At 46.3% G+C, this 26387-nt stretch overlaps 1 protein-coding gene across 1 annotated transcript; it reads right to left on the bottom strand.

Moving 5' to 3' along the window:
• Positions 1–2163: 2163 nt before the first annotated feature.
• ACAD9 (acyl-CoA dehydrogenase family member 9) lies at positions 2164–19419 on the bottom strand. Its single transcript, XM_082288465.1, has 18 exons — positions 19233–19419; positions 17528–17621; positions 15436–15537; positions 14237–14343; positions 13384–13484; positions 11640–11718; positions 10563–10737; positions 9881–9954; positions 8537–8612; positions 7802–7872; positions 7356–7475; positions 6556–6684; positions 5734–5813; positions 5140–5266; positions 4334–4411; positions 3720–3848; positions 2904–2976; positions 2164–2452 (listed from the first exon to the last, which is right to left on the bottom strand). The coding sequence occupies exons 1-18, from the start codon at positions 19380–19382 to the stop codon at positions 2352–2354; spliced, it is 1866 nt and encodes a 621-aa protein (XP_082144591.1). The 5' UTR covers positions 19383–19419; the 3' UTR covers positions 2164–2351.
• Positions 19420–26387: the final 6968 nt, after the last annotated feature.

Raw genomic sequence — 26387 nt, 5'->3', positions numbered from 1 at the left:
TTGACATCCTCAGGCTCCCTGGGGCCGGCAGAGGAGCCGCGCCGGGCACAGCGCCCCGGGCCACAGCCCTGGGCCCGGCCCCTTCCCTCTCTGCTCTTCTCCGGGGCTGCACAGAGCACACGCAAGGAGCAACTGGCATTGCACACGGCAAGAAGACTGACAGCTAAATGCTCCTTCCTCCCCCGACAGCGACCCTGGGGGATCACTCAGGGCTCGAGAAGGGAGCAGGGCAAGGTTTCCAGAATCCTTCGGCCTTGAGGTGATGTTAACGAGAGTGGCACCTGAGTGAGGTCTTGCCACAGTGACACTGATCATTGTGTCACTAAAAAGGGACATTGAGAACTTGCCTCCAGCATTCTCCAAGATCTTCACACCATCATTTGCCAGCACTTCCAGATAATCCATGTCCTGATCCCAGTCTAGAAGGGAGCAGAGATCAGAACCATTCCACGGTGTGCTGGGATCCCCTTCTGCCTTAGGGAACCGGACACTGCAAGGGGGTTGGGCAAGGCCCTGGGAGCCAGATGCCAATGGACATGGCCAAAGCTGCAGAGGGGCCTGGGGAGCTCTGGGCTGGCTCCTGGTCCCTCTCGTCCCTCTTTGCAGGCCCTGGGCAACATCCCAGGAGGGGCGGCTGGAGCAGCCCAGGGCCCCTCAGGGCTCTCCCACTCCCACCACAGAAGCCCTCCCTACAGGCCTGGGGAAAACCCTCCCCCACGCTTCCCGGGGAGAAGGGAGCGCTGTCCCGGGAAGGGGGAGCCCGGCCGCCGGCTCACCTGCTCCCCGCGCTCCCATCGGAGCAGCCTGGGCAGCCCTGGCAGGCAGGGCCACTGCCAGCAGGAGCAGGAGCAAGAGGCGCAGAGCAAGGGCCATGGTGCCTTGCCCTCAGCCAGTCCCGCAGCTCTCGCTGCCACCACAGTCCTGACACTGCTGTGCCAAGGTCAGCACCGCTGCTGCCGCCGCCGCTGCTGCCGCAACAGTTGTGGTGACCGACGGACTGCTCGGTCGCTGTGGTGCTGTGCAAGCGCAGGGCTCTGGGACCTCTGTGACCTCAGAGCCTGCTCTGACCTCAGAGCCTGCTGTGACTTCAGAGCCTGCTGTGACCTCATGGGTGTGGATGGACCTCAAGGCTGGAATTTTCCTTTTTGGGGAGGGAGCTCATCCTGCACGGCAGCTCAGTCCAAGGGCTAAGACAGCCCCCCCAACTCAAGCTCAGAGGTCTACCCTGTGTTCTGGGCACTGGGACAGGGGCAGAGACAGCTCACATGCCCTCAGAACAATGGGAGATCACAACCAAGGACTTCTGAGCTCCTCAGGCACTTTCAGCCACAGCCCACGAGGCTGAGGAGTGAGTGAGCTCTGGCTGGAGACAAGTGCAAGATTCCCTCCTGTCGGCAGCTTCCCAGCTGGAGCCCAGTTTGGCACCTTGGGGGGCCATGGCTAACGCAGCCCTTCTCTTTCATGGGAAAGGTGAAGCCTTTCCTTTACCGTTTGCTCTTCATGTGCAATTTAAGGGACTGCTTTCTTTTGTGGTCCTCAAAGAACAGAGTCAGTTAATAAAACAGGGAAAAAACCACCCAAGCTCTTAAATGCTTTCATATGCAAAAGGAAACCTTGAGGAGCACACAGTGGGTCTGTGCTGCCTGACCAACCCAGAGGCCTTCCATGATGGAATGACTGTATCAGTGGACAAGGGAAGAGCTACGGCTGCCACCACTCCAGCCTTCTGCAGTGCCCTGGACACAGTTCCCCACCCAGCATCCTTCTCCCTCGTCTGGAGCTATGATCTGATGGAGTCACAGTTTGGAGGCCGAGGAATTGGCTCACATCCAGAGGGTTGTGGTCAATGGCTCAGAGTCCCGATGGACATCAGTGACAGCAAAACCATCCCTGCACACTGGGAACTCAATGTCCTGACGGTGCTGCTGGATGAGAGCTGGCAGTGCCGCCCAAAATGAACTGTTCTGATTCCCCAAGTCTTTCAGCACTTACTCAGTGAATAAGCAGCTGATGGAAGTGCAAAGATGCTGAGAAACCACACAATCCCTTCCCTGGGAAGACACCACACAATCCCTTCCCTGGGAAGACATCTCTCCATCCAAACCGCACCTGTCTTTATCCAGCTCCAAGGGGAACAGACATATATACATCTAATAAAGTTACTAGAGCTTTAAATAAAATCTCTTTATTTACCCTTTTTCTGTGAAGTTGTGGTTAGAAAGAAGTTTTATTTTATACAGTTACATTTAGTAAAGTCATTAAATAACAGATCTTTTTAAGGTGTCAAATCCTTGAACTGCAGCAAATCCCTCTCTGATTTCCGTTCATCAGTACCTGCAGTCAGGGAGGGATCAGAAGGTCCTGTCCAGGGGGTGGGAGCAGATGTATGCCCTCTTCTCCAGGATCTGCTTTGCAGCTTTTTTAATAGAATCATCCAGGTTTTCATCGGCATCTGTGGAGGAACAGAGAAAAGTCAACTAAGGTACCATAAAGAGCTGATCTAAATTTCTTCCAAAAAGTGTTTTCAAATACAAATGCAAGTACGTGAGTGCCAGGAAGAAACAGAACATTCTCTTCTGAAAAAGACTGATCACTACAGACTGAGTTTCAGAGAGCCAATGCCCAACTGGTCAGTACTTCCCCAAGAGTCCAAATCCCTAATTTCAATCAGTTACTTATCAGGGGTATTTGCTACTGAGAGATTTTATGTTCCTTAAAAAAAGAACCCTGGCAGTTTGCTTTAGCTATGAAGAGTCTCTTTTCAACAGGTTCCAGCTCTGCTCCTTGTTTGAATTAAAAGCAGACCAGAACTGTTCTGTTGGTCACATCAAACCCACCTACTGTTGAACACAGTCTGTGAAAGACAGAAGAGTGTAAAAATTATTTCATTTTATAGTACTTACATTTTTCTAATTGAGTCATGGCATAATTATTCTTGAAATAGGCTTCTGTGCAGAAGATATTTGTAAGAAGCACCTGGAAAAGGAGTGTAAAACTGAGTTAAAAAACTAATGAATGAATTCCATGAAGAAAACCGTGTAGTAAAAATACAGTAATTTAAACTTCTCAAAGCCCTTTGATAACAGAGCCCTGCACCCCAGTCATGTGCAGTGCAGCCTCAGCTGTCCCTCTGAGCCCAGAGCTGCCAAGGGTCAGGGCTGGGGTGAGCCTTCACCCAAAACTGGCTCCAAGACTGATTGGGAATCAATGCAGGAAGGGGCTCACACACACAGAGCAAAGCCTCAAGGCCAAAGCCAAAGCTTCATCAGGTTGGATTTGTTTTAACACTGGATTGTTAGCAAATTTGCTCATCCTGTAACATAATTGTTACCAGGAAACTTCACATGAGGTACTAAATAACCACTTTCCTGTCCTAAACTGTACTGCCCAAATGCTGTGGTGTTTATGTGTTATAATGAATAGAGCTATAATGAAAGGAGCTTGGGAAGAACTGCATGGTGTTACCAGATTTGAGAGAACGTGCAGAGCTGTGACCAGGCTCTCACTGTTTCTGTGTCAATGAAGTATTTCAAACACGTTGAGAGCAGCTCAGCAACTCAGTGAGCAGAGCCCCTGAGAGGCTCCTGCACTCTGGCAGGCTTAGCCACGTTCTGCTGCACTTCTGTGGGAGAGTTTGCTGTAAATTCCCCACAAACACAGCCTGCCTGCTCCCAGGAGCACAGATGGAGTGGGAATGGCTGCTGCTGGAGGACACTCACCTCGTGGTCGTGGTTCCTGAGCCCGATGCTGATGGAGCGGCTCGCCCGGGAGATGGCTGCAGTCATCGCATACAAATTAATCACCACATCTGCCACTCTCTTCAGCACCAGCTGCTCCTCCACTATTGTCTGGGAGAGTAAAAAGCACTATTAGCTTGTAGTCTGTCAGTTTAAAACTTTTACCAAATACCAGCGTTCATACTTTGTGTTTAGGTCCAGCTTTATTTCGCACAAACAGGTTCTACCCTGGGTCAGAAATTATCATTGTTAGTTTTGGATTAACTGAGCTGCACCTTTTAACAATCTTCACGTAAAATTGTAAAATTGCTGTGTGCCTTCAACCACTTTGCTAAATGCCTGCAGCAGCAGGATTTGTGCTTACACAAGGAGAAGAAAACAACTAATTCACTGAGGGTGCTGGTGTTTCGGTTTTGGTTTTAAAAATGTAACTTGTTCATTACTCTTGAGTACAGAATATCTGTGTTTTCTCACACTCAGTGAGAAGGTGTGAAGGAAGTGCTGGCTCCTGCCACACACAGTCCCCTGCAGGTTCCAGTGGGGCCCCGAGGATAAACTATTCAGTAACAAAGACAGCAGACAAAATAAATCGTTACCTTGCCAAACCTACTTAGCAGGCCCCTGACTGTAGTTCCAAAATAATAAATGTTTTCTTCAAGTTTCTTGGCACTCTCCTATGAAACAGAACAGGAAATACAACAATTTGAGTAGTTTTATAACAGAAGAAGCAGCACATCCTCACCCCCTTTAAACAGGACACTGGATTTTCTCTTGGTAAGCACCAGTCTTTTTTTAACATTCATCCACTTTGCTGCTGAAAGCCAGACAGGCACTTTTCTTTCTCTAAAACCTGCATTAAAATTTTCTGGTTTACTCTTGATAACTTTAATTATAGGCTTATGCTGACAGAAGTAACTAACAGAACATCCCATGAAAAATATACCTTATCTTTTTGCTACTAACAGAACATTAATTTTTGGTCATAAAAACCATTTCCTAAGTGATTAAGCAAGTATGGGTATGTGAAATTCACAGAAATTCCTACCTGAAACTCTGTTACAATTAAACAGGAAAAGCCCCTGTGTTTTGTGACTGACCTTACCACAAAGGGCAGCCACAGACCATTACAGAGACTTTAATATGATGAAGGCTCAATTTATGCAAATGACCCAGATGGATCTAAACCTGGATTTGGCATAAATACAGATTTAATCCAGCCTTCATTCTCCCTTGATACCAGTACAGTAACTGTAACTTCTTACCCTGACATGGTGTCAACATCAGCTTACACTGGAAAATCTCACTGTTCCTAAGCACACACTGTGTTTTGCAAAACCAGGAGATCCAGCTGTGACAAGCAGTAAAAGGAACAAACACGAAAGCTCAGCACTGAGGCCCTTACCTGGAGGCTGGGATGCACCACCCCACGGTCACCTACAAGCCCCAAATCCACCTTCCTGCCCAGGGTGTCCTGTAACCTGGTCAGGAACTCCCCCAGGGCCACTCCCACGTTTCCTTTCTTGATTGCTCTGAAATGTTGGGGAAAGAACAGCTGTTAAGGAAATTCCACGAGGTTCAGACATAACCAGCTGAAATTCCAAATGCTTTAGCAAAACACCTGCAGTTTGCCCATGAATTACCAAGCCATCAGCTCCTCTCCAAGACACCCACAAGGAATTCCAGAGACCAGCTCTCAATATGCACAATGCAGCTGTTGTGCCAATACAACTCCATTCAGATACAAAATATTCATTACTGGTCTTGTAGGAAGTAATTACAGCTTGTGTAAAAGTCTAAGACAAAATGCATTAAATGCCACGACTCCTAAAGCTATGAACCATCCCATTAAAAAGACAAAGAGACCCTGTAACACTGAACATTTACAGGCAATACACTGAAAATTCTGCATTTTTCCTACAGTTTCCCCTCTTATCTACAAAGTGACCACATTTTGTTTAATTTATTAAGAAACTATTAACAAAAAATAAGAACATACTTAATTTTGTCAGTTAAGATCTTGCCTGCATGCTGCAGCCCTGTCAGTGCAATGTACATTCTCAGGATTTCATTGGTTCCCTGGAGAAAACAGAAGAGAAAGTGAGACAGCTGGGTAACTACAAAATTTGCAATAGTGTTTTCCAAGCAGGTCTGTTGGGCCCCTGTGCCCTTCCCACAGTTCCAGTATCCCGGGATGACTCTTCCCACCCATAAATTGCTGCTATGTGCTTTATCTCAGTTTTAATTCTGATTTCATGTGGCTGTGCAGAAGTTGGGCTCCTCATTATTAAACACACAAATGTATCCCAATGAAAAAGAAACCAGACTAAATGCATTTTGAGTGAAAAAAGTTCTGCATTGTTCCAGTGAAGGAACACTTAAATAGCTGTAAAACTGCTCAAAATGAGCTGAGTTAAAATCAAGTCTGGTAGTGGCTCTGATGTGCACACAATGGTCACTCCAGCTTGGAGAGAAAACAAACTTCGGAACCAACCTTTTTTTTAATATAAATGCCCATCAATAAGTTAATTAACCTTCTAAGCTGATCTTTTATGAGTTTCCCTACTTCACTTGTGAGAAGCACACAAGAGGAAAGCTTACTGCTGTAAGTCACACTGTGGTCACACTATAAAAGCCATCATAGCTTGTTTCACTATAGGGAACTACTATTGGTACCTCCAAAGAAAACAAGGTCAGTTCTCCAGTCTTACTCTGTCACAGACTTTGCAGCTGAAGGAATGAAGCCTTGGTCAACCAAACCCTCAGGTTTGTGCTCACCTTTACAGACTGTGCAGTTTGCAGTAAAAATCCTGGTACTTGCCTCAAAAATGAGCAGTATCCTGGTGTCCCTGAGGTAGCGTTCGTAGGGATAGTCCTTCATGTAGCCAAGGCCTCCAAGGATCTGCAGTGCCTCACTCACACACGCCCAGGCACCTTCAGAGCTGAACACCTGCCACAGCACAGGGTTTAATCACCAGAGAGTAGATAATAAAACACCAATAAACACAGGATACAACCCCAGAGCAGGGTATCTACAGGGCACTGCTGCAGGATTTTCTACTGTGTTACAGCAGTCCCCTTAACTTGCCTGAACAGTGTCCCTGTGGCCCAGGGTGTTTGGTCAAACTCAACCAGTGCCCTTGCAATGCACAAGGCAGTCTCCAAAAGGGCACATTCCAGGGAAAGGGGCAGCCCCACACTGGCACAGCAGGTGTAGCTGCTTGTTTGGAGCCCAGAGCAGGAGTTTTCTGCAGTGACCACACCGTGCAGGACACCCTGGCAGCCACAGCCTGGATATTCCCAGGGTTTGCTCTGCCAACAGCTCCCTGGGAAAGCTGGGACAGCAGCAGCTTGGCCAGGCTGGCAGCTGGAGCTGTGGCTGAGTGTCCCCGTGCTCATGTGAGGCCTCCTGAGACCCCAGCTCAGGAGAGCTCTGATATTCTCAACCTGCAGGTTTTATTTCTCATGGTGACAAAATTGTGAGTTGGAGGCGGTGGGATACAGACAGAGCAATATCCATTATTTCATCTGGCTGAAGGGCTTCTATCACCTGTCCAAATGTAGCCCCTGAGCCCTCAGCAGTGCAGACTGAACACAGAGCCCTTCCCCAGCTCTGCTTACCTTGACCATGGCAGCCTCCACGGAGCAGTCTGGGAAGCCTGGCTTGTCCATCATCCCTGCAGTCAGGTAAGCCATGCTCTCCATCACGTAGGCTTTCACAGCCATCAAACAGAACTTCTCCTGGCAGATGGCAACGTGAGGAATCATACAGAAGTTCAGGTGCAAAAGCCCACAGTCAACCCTCAAACTTAAAAACAACTGCAGTTTTCATATGTTTAACATCACCAAATCAATCAATAAAAAGTACCACTTCAAAACAATCATGAAATAAAAGATATTTTTATACATTTATCATTCTATCACTTATCATTTAAAAGATCAGTGTACAGAAGTCAGCACCAAGTTCACACAAATTCCTAGCAAATCCTTTAAACCAGTACAGCCAAAATACCCCCAGTGCAATCTGGCACTCAGCACAGAGATTTAGGTGTTTCATTTTTTGTTACCTGAATTAATCCAAACTGGCTGAGTTTCTTATTGAATTGTTTCCTGGTACAAGCATACTCTGATGTCATTTCTTTAAAGAAAGAAAAACAAATCCATCTCAGAAGGGCTGTGACAGACCATTCCTGCTGCTGGTGTCTTTCTCTGGATGGTGATGCTCCAGTCTATGCCCAGGAACCCCCTGGCTGCTCCAGAAGCAGCACTTTGTGAAAAACACCCTCACAATGATGGTGTTGATCAAGTCTGGGACCAGCCTGTCAAGGGATTTGGAACCAGAGGTGTGACCTGTACTCTTAGAGAGGTAATCAATTTTGGTGCTAATTGATTAGAGGGATCTCTGTTACTGTTTTGGCTAAACACTTTTATTCCTAATTACTGTGTGTAGCTCTGAGCCAGTTACTCAGGTGGGAGGTTCTAGGGGAGACTACAACTTCTAAAAACAATAGTACAGAGGTTTTTTTTATTGGGAAGAACACTTTACCTCAGGGAAATCAACAGAGGCAATAACCTCCCACTCTATGAACTGAACCTACACTTTATGAAAGGAAAAAATCTTTATTTCAAATCCTCTGCAAACAGACTTTTAGTAACTATTTTACAAAAATGTATTTTAAAGATGTCAGAGTATGTTGGGACAAGATCAAGGCTCATGTTCCCATTTGAATGTCCTGCATTGTCTGCCTCAGGCAGAGCAGTTTCTGTGGCACCCAGCAATCCAGAGCACCCAGTTCACCCACCTATCAATTTTTTAATCATTCCAGCAGATGCACTGCCCATGCTAAATCTTCCACTGTTGAGGATATTCATGGCAACCTGTGAAGAAATGGATGGGGTTTAGGCCATGTTCTCCTTATAGCCACACTGGTCACTGCCTCCTGCCTCAGTGCTTCCCTGGATTTCACTCCTCACTGGGGCCCACTCCCAGTCCTGGGACACGTGCCCTCACATCAGCCACCACAGCACTCAGCATCCCAAGGAAAATGCTTCAAAACTGGGCTTTTCCTGTCACCCACTACCTCCAATTTTATATCTGAAATAGATGATCCACTGACTTGGAAATAATCTCTATTCTAACTACATGAAGGTAAAATGTAGATAAAAATGTATTTATCTGCACTGGTAAACAACATTTCAGCTAGACAGCACTGCTCCAGTTAATGAGATGAAGAAGAAAGACACAACATTTCTTCCTGCAGCTGACCTGTGATGGCTGCTCTCTGCCTCAGATTCCTTTCAGCAACATACCACAGAAGGGAACGTGAATGAAGGTGTAGAAATGAAACACAACTCAACAATGTACAAAAATAGATTCTGGAATCTGGTGGTGCTGTTTCTCAGCATGGGTGACTCAGGTCAAAGCCTGTTAAGAAAGAAGTCACTGTCCTACATTTTAACTCATGGTAACTATCTCAGGAAGACACCATAAAAATCTTCTTTTAATCTCTACTATATTAAAGAAGATTATTTAATTTAGCACTTAGGCCTGCATTTGCCTGCTCCAGCAGGAGTAATAAACAGAGGAGTAAGAGCAGTTTTGCAAACCCCCAGGTCACTCTCAGAGAAGGGTTACACCACCTGTGTCAAGTGGTATCTGTGGTATCTTTCCTGGTGTCCTGCCAGCATTTCCTTGTGCAGCTATCCAGCCCTGGAGAACCACCTGACAGCCAGGGCACCTTGGACCTGGGCTTGCCTCCAACCATTCCTTGTGACACTCATTCCTCTCTGTCCCTTTCCACACTCTGCTGGAGGAACCAGCAGAGGACACGTCGCCCATTCAGGTCAGAAGGGCAGCTGAAGTCACTCCCTTTTCTGAAGGGACACCACAAAAAACAATCCAGAGCCCAGCAAAGAGCAGAACCAGCTCTGTGACTGCACTGAGAAGAAACCCACAGAAATCTGCAGTTATGGCACACTGTGCACTGTCCAGTGACACCAATTTACACAGCAGTGGAGGAGTCTGTCCTCCAGTATCCTTTAGTGTGGTAGTGTTCACACCACCCACGAGGAAACTTCAGTACAGGGGGGAACACACCCTCCTTCAGGCTTTTAAAAACCACCAGTAGTTATTCTCCACTGCTTACCTTAAATCCCCCTCCAACTTCTCCAATTACATTCTCTATAGGCACTTTGGTGTTTTCAAAATGTACTTCACAGGCTGAAACAGAATTAACACTTGCTCAAGTATGACGTAGAAATATTTAAAAGACACTCAGGAACATAAGTCACTATTTGTAGCAAGAAATGAAATCTTCCCAATGCATTGTTTATGACAGAATTACCCATGCTTTGCCAAGGAAGTGAGAATTTGGCAAAAGGCTGTAGCTGACATCAATTACTGATGTAAAGTATTAAAAATGTAATGAATGTACATTGTGCAAACCGAGAAGCACAGTTTTGTCTTTATCTTGTTTTAGTTCTAAGGAACTGATTGAGCAGTCAAGTCCAAAAGACAGATGGTGAAAAGCTGCAATCACTAATAAGCTTAAGAGCTGATGAAAGTGGACTTCTAAATTAAACCTATTGGCCACTGGATCTCCTGAGTGATTTCTTTCCCTGCACAGTGAATGAACTCCCCAGTACAGATTTCTTATTTCAGACCCTGTGTCAGGAAGGACTCTTAGGAAAAGCCACCTACAGAAACATGAAACTTACACTGTAACATGGAACACATATTGATTTGCCTCTGAATGCAGATGGACCTAACCAAAATAAAACATTAAACTTCTAAAACAATTTCTGCTAACAGTTTTAAGTGGTTCTTACTGTTGGAGCCTCGAATGCCTAATTTATCCTCGGGCTTCCCGTTGGTGACGCCCCCAAAGTCCCGCTCCACGATGAAAGCAGTGATTTTATCCTTCACCTGCCCATCTTTATCCACAACCTCTGTCCTGGCAAACACTGTGAAAATACTTGCAAGGCCACCATTGGAGATCCAGACCTGTTTTGAGAGAGAGAAGATGTGTAAGAAATGTAACTATGCTGATTTTGGGAGCACAGTTCCCAAGGGTTTTGTAAGAGACTGGGCAAAGAACAGAGTGCTGAAAAATTGCTGCTCCTTCCTTCAATCCTAATGAGTGCCTGCTTCAGTGTGAGCACATCTCTGAGGGGAGCTGACCACACATGGTAAGGTCAGAGCAACTCTAAATCCAGGTTGTAATACCAACATGAGTGAAATTAAAATCCACAGTGCATTTCCACAAAAGCTGGTACATCCCACAGCTGATGGCACATGAGGGATACAAGAGCAGTGCAGACTGGACAAACCCTGTGCCCAAAAATTATTTAACCCTCCTGAGAAAGTCTCTGATCAGCCTCTCCCCCAGGGTGGGACTCTTCACACTACAAATGGATCAACAACTACAGAAAAGTCTCCAATGCATGAAATACTGCTGATCCAGGACATCTCTACATCTCTTCAAGACTGGCTTTTGCCACTGCTTCTTTCAGCAGAAAGCTTGCAAGCGGCTCTATTTCTAATGAAATATCAAGTTTTCTCCTAAAATCTAGCCTGAAGAAGGAAGAGATGGCAAAATACAGATTTAGGTTTCTTTTTACCTAAGCTGTCATAGAGGGGGCTGATTAACTAATTACCCAACCCTCCCTGAAGCTGAACCCGTAAATGGGTGATGGAGAAGGAACCCGGGCTGGTTTTCTATTTTTCTTACACGAGCTTAATGCAGTAATTCCCTAACAGTGATTTTCTGTTCTCTTTGTGCCTAACCCAACAAGGGTCACTCTCCTCTAGCTTGGAAACCTCCCAGTTCCAGACTGATGCAAAAGACAAGGACACTTCCCACACACTTGTAACAAATTTCCCATTCCCAGTCTGCGGGTGGGTACCTTGGAGCCATTTAACAGGAAGTATTTCCCATCTTCACTCAGGGTTGCTCTTGTCTGGATGGATGCAGCATCACTCCCACTAGAAAACAAACAAGTTATTAATGTTTAAAGAAAAACGCTTTAAAAACCCAAACCTGCATGTTTGCCCTCTTCCCATCCTTTAAAAAGGAGGGTTTATTAGATAGCAGTATATCAACTTTAGCTTTTAACTAACAAGGAAGGTCACTAGATTGAACAGCTCTAAAAGGTACCTGAGGGGACATTTCTGCTCATTACCATGTTATGACCTGACCAGAATGTGCAGAATGACACAAAAGCAACTTTTTGGAGCTACACTTTGAGCTATGTGAACACAAAATGAGCCTGTCACTCTAAAACACGTAAAGTTTAAAATGTCTAAGCCATTCCTCAAAAATTCACACCCTGTTCTACATCCCAGGTAAAAAGAGGCTCAACAGGAATGAAAAATAACCATGTGACAGCCTCCATCAATGAGCACTTGGGTACATCAAGGAGAAAATCAGGAGTGAATGACACCACCACAATCACAAGTTTCCATCCTGTGATTGAAGGTTCACACCCTGCTTCAGTCACCACCTTGCTCCATACTGTAACCAGCAGCTCAACCTCCCCCCTGAAAGAAGCTTCCTCCCCCACAAATTCGGATACCCAGGGACTCGCTGGGGCTCTTCAGCTGCGGTCAGTGCTAAGCTCTCAGAACAGCCAGATCTCAGCTGGTATTTTAATAGGATCAGATTGCTAAAACTTAGCAATTCTAAAGATGATTACTTCTGTGCTCTAGAACTGCAGTCTCTCAGAAGACTGAAGGTGAAGTTACTAAGACCAGCAACCTTTTTAAAAATCCCTGGGGTAAGACAGATGTAAGAGGAATTTCAGAACATGCTCAGCCCTTGTTTTTTTCCTGTGTGCTACTCCCGAGTCCCTTCAATGGTCACCTGGTTAAAATCTCTGTGCTGGTTTAACTTTCACCTGCAACTGGGACAGCTTTGAGAGGGTCCAAGCCCAGCTTAGGACCTTGGAAAAAACCATCACTGATGTCTGAGAGATACCTACCCCACAGCAACACGAAAATCAAGTAAATCAAAGGCTGACTGCAAGCCACTTGAGCAGACACAAGTTCAGACTGCAATCTGAAACTCTTTTCTGCATGGACAAGCAAGACTCAAACACTCAGCTGGTCTCAGTTCCCTCCACAGACATACAGCAAACCATCTCCTGTGTGCTTTGCAGCAAACTGTCCCTCTTCTGCACTTAACAGCTTGCAGCATTAGTACCAGTCAATTAGTAACTAATAAATAAACAAACCTATCTTTGAACTGAAGTTGCTGCTACAAAGGTGCCTCTTCTAAACACCAATATTATTCCTTTTATTTTTGGTAGCTCCTTCAATATAGGGCTTTGTATTCTGAGTAAGAACTGAAAGCATCCTAAACAGTCACAGCACATTATTTCTGGCGTAGCACAAAGCATCCTTTCAATTCATTGAAGAAATTAAGTAAATGAATTCCTGGGATGGGAACAACAAGAGTCAGGGATTTCATGGAAACTGCCAAAAGCAGCACATTGGGGAAAGAGTAATTACACAGTCTGGAGTGGTCCTTTAAAAAATAAAGCCTTGATGGATATACTGAAGCCACAGGCCCCATATAATGAAGATGGAAGCTGTTAAGCAATGCAGATAAAGCAGGAAGCCCATTCTGGAGCTGTGGGGCAGCAGCAGCACCTGCCAGGCTCGGTGAGGCAGAAGGCAGCGATGTGCTCCCCCGACGCCAGCCGGGGCAGGTACTTGGCCTTCTGCTCCTCGGTGCCAGCAATGAGGATCCCCTGCAGAAACAAGCAACAGAGAACTTTGCAGCATCAATCACCCTGTGGAAAAAGAAATGGGGCTGACAAGCCCTGCCATGTTCAGAAAGCTTCGCTGGCAAATTTTATGGCACGGCAAGAGACAGTTTAATAAACAACAGACTGCATTATTTTTCAGACATTAAAATATTTGTCATTAGCATTGTCTGCTAAATTCCAAGAGGAATTTCCTCTTGCTATAATGAACCTACTGTGGTTTCAAGCTTCATTCTACCATCCATCCACCACTAAAAGGTAAATACCTATGGTTGTATTAAAGTTCAAAATTCACACACTTGCTTTTGGATGAGTTTTCTGCTCTAAGCTCCCAAACACACAGCCTCATCCAGCCAGCCAAAGTTGCTCTCTTCTGATTTTTCTCCCTCCTTGTCACCTGAACCCCCCTGATATTTTATTCCTTTCTATTCTATTTATTCTAGCTACTTTAAACAAGTCTGGTCAATTAAAAAAAAAAAAAGAACTTGGGATCATTTAAAGTAGTTTTTCTAAGAATAATTATCTTAATAGTAACTTTCTTGTCTCCTTCATATCCAGCCTTTCTGCTGCATGAAGAGTCTTACACTGAACCAGTGGCAGGGGCTGCTGGGGACACCAACAACCTGATTTATGCTTCTCCAGTAAATCTGATTTGTTCCACCCAGGGCTCACATTTTTCACTTCACCTTTTCCATGCAATCCGTGCAGAACCACTGGACCTAAAGCAGCAGCATTACCTTCAGCCCAATGGCCTGATGAGCTGCCAGGGTCACTGCAATGGAGCCATCCAGGGATGTGATTTCTCCCAGACGAGCATACATGGTGTTTGACAGACCCAGCCCACCTGGAACAGGCACCAGGTTTTATTTTAGTACATAGAACATGCCCCTTCCCCCAAAAAAACCCATTTCAAGTACAGAAATGCAGGAATGTAACACTTTTAACTGGAGAGCTACAAAAGTGACACAAAACAGCTCCCAAGCAGGCTTCCAAACTGGTGCTAGAGAAGGATAAAACACAACCCTTCCAAAAGGTCCTTAATAAAAAAAAAAAAAGAATATACCAAGAAACAAACTTGGCACCAGCACATGCTTTCTGGAGGAAGTAGGATAAATCAAAGCTAAGTATGAGACTAATGTTCAAGAATTTTATGCTATCAGGACCAGAAGTCCTGCTCCATGTAATTTAAGACTGTTTTATGTAATACTGGTGACTAAAAAATTTAATCTAATCAAGATAATCTTTTGTCCAGGTTAATAATTTTCTCCTGGGGACAGTGGTGCAAGCCAGGATAACCCACACCTCATTCTGCAGATGTCTCAACAGTCCCACTATTGTGTGTACACTGAATAAATACAAGAGTCGTCTCCCCTGACACCACTAACTCACACCAGGGCCTCACACACCCTTCCTCTTCAGAGCACGTGGATTCAAACTCACACTCCTCCTTTCCAAACTCTTCCTTCTTTTCCCCTTTCCCAGCCATGCTGGGTCAGGATCCAGCCTGGGCACAGGAATTCCAGTGGTGCCCGTGTCAGAGCCAATATTCCATGATCTGCATGAGCTCCACTGTCCCCACTAAAGTTGTGCACTTCAATCAAAGAGGCCACTACTACAAACCTCAGTGAAAAGCACCCTGCAGTGCATGAAGCACTGATCAGGTATGGCTTTAAAACACGACAAGCACCACCAAAAGCCCAGAAAAGGGGGAATAACCTCATTAGAAGTATATTAATTATGGTGCAGACTAGAAGAGCTTGCTTAAGCAGGCAGAGCTCCTCCACAGCCACACTCCTGCTGCTGTGTCCCTTCAGTAACCAAGGACAAAGCCTCAGCTGGCCAAACGCCCACTCACGGAACAGTCCAGACACATTTCGCCAGACCCCAAAATGCACCCCTGAATACACTGGGTTATTCCTCTGTGACATTTACTCACCATACTCCTCTGGAATCTGCATGCCAAAGAGACCCAAGTCCTTCAGCCCTTGTAAGGTTTCAGGTGGGATTTTTGCATCTTGATCGATTTTCTTCGAGTCCACTACAAACACAGACAGTTTTAACATTTAACACTGTGCTTCTCAGTGCCCAGAGCAGCTGTGACACTGCAGGGTTCCCTCAGCAGGGCCAAGGTCACTGAGTGCCCTGAGCCAGCAGCAGTGGGATCTCTAACTTTTTGAGGGCCCAGACCTGGGGAACTGAATTCCCTGCTGGAATTTTCCTCCAGTCTTCTGAACCAGCTTTAGAGAAGCCATGAGCTCATGGCACCAGAGAGAGACACACTTCTCACCTCCAGCTTCACAAGAATTATTCCTTTCTAGGTTCAGCCTGACTGTCCTGTTTGTTCTCATGACATATTCAGGAAAAGAACTTGGAAGTGGGAAAAGTCCAGAGTTTATTTCGTTTTCTCAAACACCTCTGTGTGTACAGGTTGTGCATGTCAGCAGATTCCAAGACTGGAATAAGCAAGGTATTTCCAGGATTTTCTATCTGAACCAAGTCTAGGTCGTGAATGCAAGAAAAAAAAAGTACATAAATGAGGTAATCAGAAAATCTTGTTCTCAGGAGTTTTTCAAATTCTTGGGGGATTAAAAGAGCTGCTTTGTACCATGGCAGTGAAAGCAAACAGGAATTAAGCAGCTCAGGCAAGCTGTAAGCTGCAGCAGAGGGAACAGAGCCATCCTTCCAAAAAGTACCCAAGAGGTGCCTCTGCAAAAGCAATGGAGCATCCTGGGGGCTCCTCCCAGTCACCCCAGTGAAAGAGCACTGGAACCTCTGTGGGAACACAACAGAGAGGCACCCAGATGCTCTGATGTTCTTCTGGGAGAAAAAAACCCTCATTTTGAAAAAGACTTTTTGTTCCCTGTGCTAACCTTTCAGCCCCACAGCCCCAGCCCCATTTCTGGGGTGTGGCCTCAGCTGCTCCAGGGGGGGAGGTGGTTCCTCCCTCTTGCTCCATGATGCCCACACAGAGCCACCCTGGTGTCCAGTCACTGGGCAGCCCCAGCTGACTCTGCTGAGAGGGGTTTCCTTCCCAGTGCCAATCACACCAAGCTGCTGTTTAAGGCTGCCCTACTGACCTATTTTTACCACACCCCTCAGTCACCCTGAACAACTAAACAGAAATAGCTGGGAATTCACAGATGAGCAATTTCCACCTGCAGTTAAGACTCCATAGTTTGACCTTCTTATTCCTCTCCTAAACATCACGTTGTTTACTCCATGAATTATGCTCCCCAACAGAGCAAAGAATTAAAAACTGTAATCTGAATAAATTCTTTATTTACTGTCAGTGAGCAACACTACAGTTTTACAGTTTAAATCACCTGGATCTCACAAATGGTGATGTGTGACAGTCACTGGCTTCTCCAAACTCCTACAGTGGAAGAGCAGGGCTGGTATCTCTGCCTGCGGGAAGTCTGAGACAGTAGTGCTTAACTGCCTCAGAAATTGCTGTCTGTGAAACCCAATATCCTGCAATTGTTCTGGAATTGGCTTATCCATGGCAGCACTAACAGAAGGAACACCCTGCAATGCTCTCTGGAATGCAGATGGGGAATAAGACCTTTCCCAAATAGAATTAATACTCTAATGCTGAAAAAACATAAATGTTTTTGATTTTTCATAACTCCTCAGTGAGCCAGCATTTCTGAGTTTCTCTGCTGCATTCTGCTACAATCAGTTTTAGCAGAGCAGGACAGTTACAAAGTTCTAGGAAAAAAACCCACAACATATGAAGTGGTAGAAAGCACAATTCAACTGAGCTGAAACCAATTTCAAATCCTATCTCTATCCCAGAATGTTTTTAGTTCCTCTTTTTTTCTGGTTTGGAATTTATGTCTTCTGATCAACATCCAAATACTCACCATAAAAAGCCATAAATGGACATGCTGTAGAGTCAGCATCACTATATGAGTAGTAATAAATGCATAAATTAAATGTTTTCATTACAATAATCTTATTCAACTGCTATAGCTAAATCATTTTGTAATCACTAAATCACTGGCATTAATAGAAACATAATAACATACCTTCTTCATTGAAGAATTTTTCAACAGGTCCCACAAACTGGTTGATCTCTGCCAATTCTTCATTGCTAATTTCTGGGTATGGGAAAACTTCTTCCTAAAACAGGAGAATTATTTAATAATTTTTACTACATGAATCATGCAATTTAAATAAAAATTCAAGGACACATGCCTTGCAACGACTCCAAAACACTGCAAATTAAGAATTGTGGAAAATGTTCTGAAACAGAAACAGAGATCCACAGGACCCAACTTTATTACACACCAAAACCAGACCAGAAGGTGTTATTGAACAACAGAAACATAAGGGAGAAATCAAGAGATTTTTAAGAACTACAAGGATGCAAAAATCCTTCATCACCCACGAGCTTCGTCAATGTAACTCTATTACGCATTTATAAAAAGGAGTTTAATTTATATCCAAATCAACAAACTGTTATAATGTTTCCAAAGCTCAGCCCATGAACAAATCTCACCTGTTAATGCCTCGAGGACAAAGGTGAGTGAGTCCCACCACTCCTTATCACAACCAGGGTGTTCCGGTCATAAACTGGGAGCAGCACGACCTGACAGGTTTGAATTGACAAAAAACCCCAGCAAGGAACCCAAGAAGTGGGAGACAACGTGAGAAGCACACTTTTAATGTTTACTGCCTTTCGCCTTTTAAACAGAGGAGTTTATCTCCTCCTGTCTGCACAGATCTGTTCGGGATACTCCCAGCAACAATATCAGCGCCAAAATTTCAGGACCTGGGAAATGCTGGAGGTTTTCAGAAAGCTGTTGTATTGAAATCTGAGAGACAAAACCCCCAGACGTATCTGAACGCAGCCTGAGTGCTGCCTGCTGAAGCACTTTACCTGACAAGGTCTGTGGCAGGAGGCTTTATTGCTCAACTCATTTCAGCGGATTTGAGTTATTCCTTCTTTCAGTCTACTTCACCCTGCAATCTCTGGTACATGCAGCACACTCTAAGCCTTGCATTAACAAACTCTGGCTAATACAGCGTTCTGTCTCAGATTTTAACTTCTTTGTCCAGTGCCGTCTCAAGGCACGACAAGAATTTCAGTCTTTCCTGTCAAAAACTGCAGGCGGAAGTTTGCATAAAGCCTCGATCCTTGAAGCAAAAGCAGAGAACAAAGCGATACAAGCTCTGCGGAGCCCGGCGCACACAGACACTCGTGTTTCCAGGGGAATCCGCGGGCCGGGCAGGTACGGGGGCTGTGGCTCAGCGCAGCTCCTCGGGGCCGGCTGTTCGGGTCATTCTGCATCGCGTGTTTTGTGTGCGGGGCTGCAGAGGGGTCACTCAGTTAACCCGGCTCCAGCTGCGGGGCACTGGACACACAGAGACGCCTCTTGTCCACTCCGCGTCAGGGCGGGGAGCTCTGCAGGGGCATCGCGCCAGGCTGGACCCAGGGGCTGAGGGACAGCCAGGCCACGGGCCGGGTCCTGCCCTGGGCTCACATCAGCCCCTGCAGCCCCAGGCTGGGGATGAGCGGCTGGAAAACGCCCTGCGAGCGCTGGTGGCAGCGCTGGACACGAGCCCAGGTGGGCGATGCCGCCGCTTTGTGCCAGCCCCGGCGTGACCCCAGCCCCAGGGCAGCGCCGGCCCCGCCGCGCCCTCCTCGCTGTCCCCCGGTGCAAGGGCAGCGACCCCCGGACACGGTCGCCGCCGGGACCCCCACGGGCAGCCCCGTCCCCGCGGACCCACCTTGCGCAGGGTGCCGAGGAACAGCTCCTTGGCGAAGGCGCGGCGGGGCGCGGCCGTGCGCAGGCCGCGGGCGGCGGGGCCGGGCCAGGGCCGGGGCCAGGGCCGGGGAGCGCGCAGGGCCCGCAGCAGCTGCAGCAGCGCCGCGCTCATGGCCGAGCTCACGGCCGCGCTCGGCGCTCCGCTGACGGCACCGCGGCGCGCCCGGCCCGGCCCCGGGGCGGGGCACGGCTCAGGGCCCGCACCGGGCGGCGCTTCGCTCGCAGGGACGCGGGGATGGGGATAGAGCCGCTCAGGGTTCACTGCCCCGGCCCCGCGTCCGGTTTGCGGCGCGGCGGAGCCCGGAGCGCCACAGGCGAGGCCCGCGGTGCCCTCCCCGCGCCGGCAGCTCCTGCATGAGCCGCACGGCCCACCGGAGAGCGGCTCTCGCTGCATACAGGGTGTCTTTGAATCGCCATCCTGGAGCGAAAGCAGCGGTGCGGGCCAGCCGGGGAACAGGACCACAGACAGGGATCGCTGCATCCCCGCGTGGGTCTGGTGGATGTGCTGAGCTGCACGCCGAGCGCATGGAAATCGCCCCAAAACATCCATCGAAGCTCACCCCCGTGCCCCGTGCGTCAGGAGCCGGAGCAGGATGGTGTCGGCAGCTCCAGCCCTGCCCTGAGCGGCCCCGCACTCCTGCAGCCCTTTCCAGACGTAAAGAAGTGCCAAAGACAGAGCACTGTGCCGCGCGGTGAGCGCTGCCCTACACCGGGCATTCCCTTTCCTCCTTCGCTTTCCCCTGCCATCCCTTTGGCAGCAGGTGGTGTCTTTTTTACAAACCTAAGTGCCAAACCCGCGTGAAGTACTGAGCTGGTTACCCGACACAGAAATCTGGTTGAGAAGCGCTCACTGCTCCCCTTCGGTACAAGAGGTCACGGTCAGGTTTGGAGCATCAGCACCCCACAGCTGCTGCTCTCCTCTGCAGGTGGCTGGGACTCCTCAGGGACACAGAAGGGCTTTCTGAATTCTAAACTTCATTTACTCAAGGCTAGAATTAATTTATTTGAAATATTTCTTTCAACTTAAATAAGTTAAAAATAAAGGCTGCTGCTACTCTCTCATTTTAAGCATCTCCATGTCCATCTGCCCTCATTTTGCTTGTTCTGTGTGGAACTGCAGAGTGTAAAAAATGGCTTTTACACAAAGAACAAGTGCTAAAGGTAAACACAGGCTTAACGAACTCATTTATTTTGCTTACTTTACTTACGACTCATAAAACGTAAATCCTTTCATCTTGCAGCCCAAATAAATTGCCATGTTGGTTGCCTCTCGACTGTCACTGAGAGGGGGCCTGGCTGGCACTGCAGTGCTGAAGAGGGGATGCCACACCAGTGCCACATCCCGGCTCTGGGCAGTGGTGTCCTGGGGGTCAGGAGAGGTGTGGGTCCCACAGCACCTCCCAGACTGAGTATGCCACAGATGAAAGGGCTAAATTGAGGCCACCCTGGCCTGAGACAAGTCAGGCAGGTTCTGGTCTGTGCAAAGGGGTGATGTGGCAGCTTGAAAGAAAGGGTAAACAGAGCTTGGTAAAAACTGCTTGAAGAAAATGATCCAAACGGTGAAAACAAGGCTGGGCAGTTGGGAAACTCAGGGAAAAGATTCCTCATCAGGAAATTCAAAAGAACTGAGGCAGCAGCCAGCACACCCCACCCTGTGTGTTCATTCACCAAGCATGAGGATGGCATTGTGAGCATATCCTACATAAACACCCGGGAGTTTTTCCAATCACAGGGGGTGAAATCACAACCACAGCATGAAACTGCAGGCAGACCATCACTGGCACAGAGAATCCTCTGCTCCTGTGCTGGCACAAATGGTGCCACACCACAGATTTTGTCCCATCCATGCAACTCTTCCAGCACTGTGTGTAATCTCAGCTGAAATCACGCTCCTGGCAGCTGCAGTTCTCTGCAGAATCCCACCATCCTGACCTGATACATCTTCAAACTGCCTTGCACAGAACTGCACAGTCTACTGGAAAAAAAAGAAAAATCGGTATTTTTTGCCTTCTGCTTCAGGAACATGCCCAGCCTTTTCCTTTCCCCACTTTTATTTATGACTCCTCTCTTCTGTCTCTGCCACTGAGGTATTCATCCACGTGTTCCCATCATTTCAGATTCCCTTCCTGGGCCAGCTAATCCCTCAGCTGTTACAGCTCCCCATAACTCACATTTTGTGACCAACCACAACTCCCACAGTGATTCCATTTCAGCCCATTCCACACACAAGTGGAAGAATTCCTCCCTGAGAAGGAATTCATGCAAGAGGGGTAGAGATCAGTAAATGACTACCATAAAATTACCCTTCAGTTTTCCTTTTTTTTCTTCTGTATTTTTCCAGCAGCTGCTTAAAAATTGGTATTCAGTAATATAATGACCTGGTAACATTTAGCTCTTTGAGACATAGATATTTTATTTACTGAAAAAGCGTCACTAAATAACTTTATAAAAATATCCACCAGGCTTTGCAGCATTTCCAGGAAAATACATAAAATTCCTCCTCTCTTTATGCAATCACTGTTTGCTCCTTTTCAACCTGAGAGATGGTACGAAAGTTTTGCACTTGACACTGATAATTGTCTTTCCCACAGGTATGTGATGATGTGCTCATTGCATCACTCCTGTCTCGGAATATTTTTTTAAAAAGCTGGCTCACAAATGAAATCCTGGGAAAGGTGAGGGCAGGAACTGGTATTTCCACTTTTGCTCCTGGTTACGTGCTGTGGAAGTGATGTGATGTGTTTGAAACACAGATGTTAACACGGTCACTGTATAAATACATAAATACATAAACAAACTCTATAAATACATAAATACATTTATCCAGCGTTGTCCATCCACACTGACTGTCCTGTGGCCATCTCAGAAACCACCTGAAAAATAAAGATACATTCTGTTAGTGAAAGGGATTCCTCACAACTTGAGGTGGAACTTACAGGCAAATTGTCCATCAGCTCTGCCATGTTAGATTAAAAGGAAGCACTAAATGGCCTCATGTTTTGAAGTATATTTTATTTCAAATTACACTCTTTTTTTTTTAAAACAGCCAAGTAAGATTTAATTTTTCAAGCAAGGGAAAATAGGCCAAGCACTGTATTGAAATGAAGTTTCTTGCTCAGTGAAGGGAGATAACCTGAACTCAGTGCAGCAGAGAAGCTTTACTGTGGGATTGCACCCAAGGAGCAGCAGGCCAGCCTGCTGCCTTTATGTCACACGCAGGTGACACCCATGAGAGACAGGACAAGGGTGGCTATAAAAAGGCCTTGCAGTAACTGGATAAAGCACATCTTGGCACTATTAATGAACACAGAAGGGAAATGTGTCAAGAACCTCTTTGCCAAAATAAACTTTATCACACTCTAATGTTGGAGAGAAGGAAGGAGCTCCATGAGCTCAGGAACACTTCATTAATAATGTATCAGTCCAATAACGTGCTCCATCCCAAATGAGGCATCTGTTTCCCCCTTTTCGTATCTGGGAAGAGAAACAGATGACCCAAAATGCCAGTGCTTTTTCACCAGCTTTTTTTCCAAGTCATTTCAAGTTCCTGCAGTCAAAGGAATTGCTCAGGCCACGTCCTCTGTGGTTCACTGCTAATGTACAGACAGGTATATATATTTTTTTGCATGAAGCTATGCAGTCAGTCTGCAAATATGAGCAGGGTCACTGACTATTGCAACAGCCCAGAAAGGTGCATGCTGCACTAACAGAAAAAAATTAGAAAGAGTAGAAACAAAATTTCCTCCACCTTTGGGTATAAAATACACATACAGACAATTTTGAAAATTTACAGACTGGCATAGCAGAGGAGTTAGCACATAATCAAAGACATTTTTAAAACCTGCTGAAATGCTGTGAAAATTCAGGGCTGTAAACACCTGGGATGCTTAAAGTCTGAATTGGAACATTCAGCACATATTTGTCATTGGGCTGGAAAATGTTGCTGCTCTTCCAAACTCAGGGGTTGAAGGACAACAGAAGTATCTCAAGCTGTGGTGATTGCAGTGGTGTTTGGGTTTTGGTGGGGTTTTGTTAGATTTTATTTTTAGGTATGGCAAAGGCATTTTTGGAGCCTGGTGTACGGGCTGAGGCAGAAGCAGAGACACGAGACTACCAGAAAGATAGCAAGGACAATATATAGGGTGAATCATTAAATAAAAATGTTCTTTCTTGTTGGAGATGGACATAAAGGAATAGCAGCCAGCAAAATGAAGGCATAAACAGCCAAGACCACACGGAGAGCTGGTGGAGGAGGAAAGATGCTCAGGGGGGTGGTACCTCCCTGCAGGGTCCCGCATTCAGCCGAGCTCTGCTCCGTTGCTTCCCTCCTCCCTCACCCCAGGGCAGCACCCACTTCCTGCACCCCCCAAAGGCTCCGTGTCCTCTCCCACTCCCTGTCCTGCCCCACAGCTCAGCCCCAGGAATGGTGAGGGAATGGTGAGTTCCTGCCAGGGATCCTGCACGCTCCATCCTGCTGGATCCGAAGGTGGCGAGGCTCCGTGTGCGACAGCCAGATTGCTTCCTCACTACAAAACCAGAATGGCAATGATTAGATTAATTCATTCCCAGCCCTGGTTCACTCTGATCCCACTGCTGAGTCACACAACTCCTGCACAGTCCCTGCTTTTCCCACTTCCCTGGACACAAACCCAGGGCCCATTTCCTGGTCAGAAATGAGGCATTGTTTTGTACCAGAGCTCAGAGGCTGCAGAGAAAAGACATTTTCCACCATGCATGCATAACATTTCATTTGCCTTAGAATGAGATTCCTCTGCTCCTCTTATTAAAGACAGATTATTTTTGCTTTGCTCATTACACAGACCTGTCTAAAGCACTGTGTCCAAGTATGAAAAAGAAATGAAAGCTCCAGTTGTGTCATTTCCCAGCAGAGCTGATGAATTGTACACTCGTGTGGCTGCTTTCAGCTGCTGTGTCTCATGAACCATGCTGCTAATTTCACATCTCAGTTACTGCAAAAATGCTAAATAAAGGGGATTTTTTTTCATTTTATCCCTAAAAATATGCATTTATTCACATGGCAAAAGTGATAAATCTAAACATTTGAAAAAAGTGATGGCTTCAAGTCAGCATCACCCACACAACTTTCATTTAGATCTTGTTTATCTAAAGTACTTCCAGCAGAGATATTAATTTAAGCTTTTCCTAACTCTCATGACCAGCCTCATCCTGCAGTTGATTTAGTTTTGCTGAGTAATACAGGATTTGGCTTTAATTCTTGAAATAATAGGAAACAGAAAGAAAGTCTACTAAAAAAATACACCTAAAATGAAATATTTGTGTGGTTTAGATATTTCTATTAGATTAGCTGTGCTATGTTCTCTTTTATGTCAACAAAATACAGCAGCAAAAATCACTCAGTAGGGTAAAAACCCAGAAAGGTTCCTCTGGAAAAGGTGTATTTAATGCAGCTGTAACACCAACGAGGGTTTATTATGGCACCTTACTCTAAGTACATTGTTCCTCTTATGCAAATACATTTGTCACTAGGTAGATGTGCTGAAATATGGTTTAATCACACACCTTCATAATTCTGATCCCTTTTGACATGACAGTTCAAATAATGTAGGAAAAAACCCCTGGAAGCTGGGGCAATGCTTCAAGCTCCACCTAAAATGCTTTGGGGTGAACAACTCTGGAGGGAAGGGATACTCTGGGCTCTGTGTGACCAATTCCCTGCAACAAATGCAGAAATAACTGGGGCTCCCACATCTCACCTGTGCACAGGGTGTAGATGAACAAAACATTGCACAACCATTAAAAGAAAATAAATGTATGCTAAAATACCATACCTGTTTTTATGAAACTCTGAATGAAAATCAATCATTAAGGCCAACTGGAAAAAACAAAGTAGAATTCATTAACTGTTAAGTCAACAAAAATCTGAAGAAAGATACAGATAAAACATTTTAAGTTCTTCATTTTGTTTTTCTATCATTTTAATCTTGCATTTCTTCATTTCAACCAAAATAATACAAAGAATACCTGGGAAAGAACCCGTTGTTAAAAAGTTGCTGTATAGAAGAGCTTGAGAAGTTGTTTATTGCATGAGAACTCATTCCTGCAACCTGTGTGTGTACTGCCACGTGCAGACCTCTTGTCTTCTCAAAATGTATCAACATTTTGCAGATCTTAATTTCTAAACCAGGAATAGAAGTATCAGTGAAGAACAGCTCTGCAAATTCTTCTACTTCCACTGGAGAACGTTTCCATGGTACAGAGGCACTGGCCACCTCCTAAGGGGTCCCACAGCTCAGAGGGTGGCACAGAGGATGATGCTGAGTACTTACCAGTCAAAAAAAATCAGTGATCAAGATGCACATCCTGAAATTACAGCCCTTCAGAAAGAGGTCACAGTCGACTATTCCCACAACGTAATTCAAGAATTGCCTAAAATTCATAGAAAACAGAAGCAAACACAGTATTTAGTCGGAACTGACAGCTGAGCATTAGCTTGGACAGGCTTTTCAGACACTGCAATCCCCTGGAAGTGCTGGAAATGCACAAAGGGCAGAACACAACGGAATATCCCCCAGTCGTTATCAAAGCAACTGCAGGATGTGATGCCAAATACTGGGAAGGCCACGGGTGGCAAAGGATCATTCTGGGCTGTAAACTGAGACACACACAAACAGAGAGGACGAGGAGTAACAGAGCAGTACTTACTCAGTGACGGGGTGGGAGGTCTGAGGCCACAGAGGGAGGCACTGCCAGCTCCTGGGGGATGGGTTCCATGGAGCAGCCCAGGACTGGCCCTGGCAAGGACAAACTGGGCCCTCCCCAGGCAGGGCAGAAGTGCCCTGGACAGGAGCTCCTGAGGCCACCCGGGGTCAGCTGGAGACACAGCTCCCGGGGCAGGTGGTCTCAAACCTGTCATCACTGTCCAGGGCTTGAGGGGTTTGGGAATTGTCCACCAGGGCCCCTGCAGTGCCTCCCTGTCTGCACATCTGGGTGTTGGAGTCACTGTCTCCCTGTCTGCCTGCACACCTGGCTGCTGGAGCCATTGCTCTTTAGTGATTCTAGAACTGAACTTATTACAGCACCACCACACCAATCCAAGCCTAGTGAGAAGGGGTCACAGACTCCACTCACCAGCTGA

The sequence above is a fragment of the Coloeus monedula genome (genome assembly GCF_965178545.1).
Source record: "Coloeus monedula genome assembly, chromosome: 11".
NCBI lineage: Eukaryota > Metazoa > Chordata > Aves > Passeriformes > Corvidae > Coloeus > Coloeus monedula.
The sequence above is the reverse complement of the archived record's forward strand: the minus strand, read 5'-3'. Positions and strand labels throughout refer to the sequence as shown.

Bases quoted from the DNA above. Each gene is read 5' to 3' on its own strand.
- ACAD9 (XM_082288465.1), bottom strand. From the start codon at position 19,382: ATGAGCGCGGCGCTGCTGCAGCTGCTGCGGGCCCTGCGCGCTCCCCGG. The intron at 15,538-17,527 runs GTATGTTATTAT...CTGTGTTTGTAG, and splicing joins AAAATTCTTCAATGAAGAAG to TGGACTCGAAGAAAATCGAT. The intron at 2,453-2,903 runs GTAAGTACTATA...GTTCCTCCACAG, and splicing joins CATGACTCAATTAGAAAAAT to ATGCCGATGAAAACCTGGAT.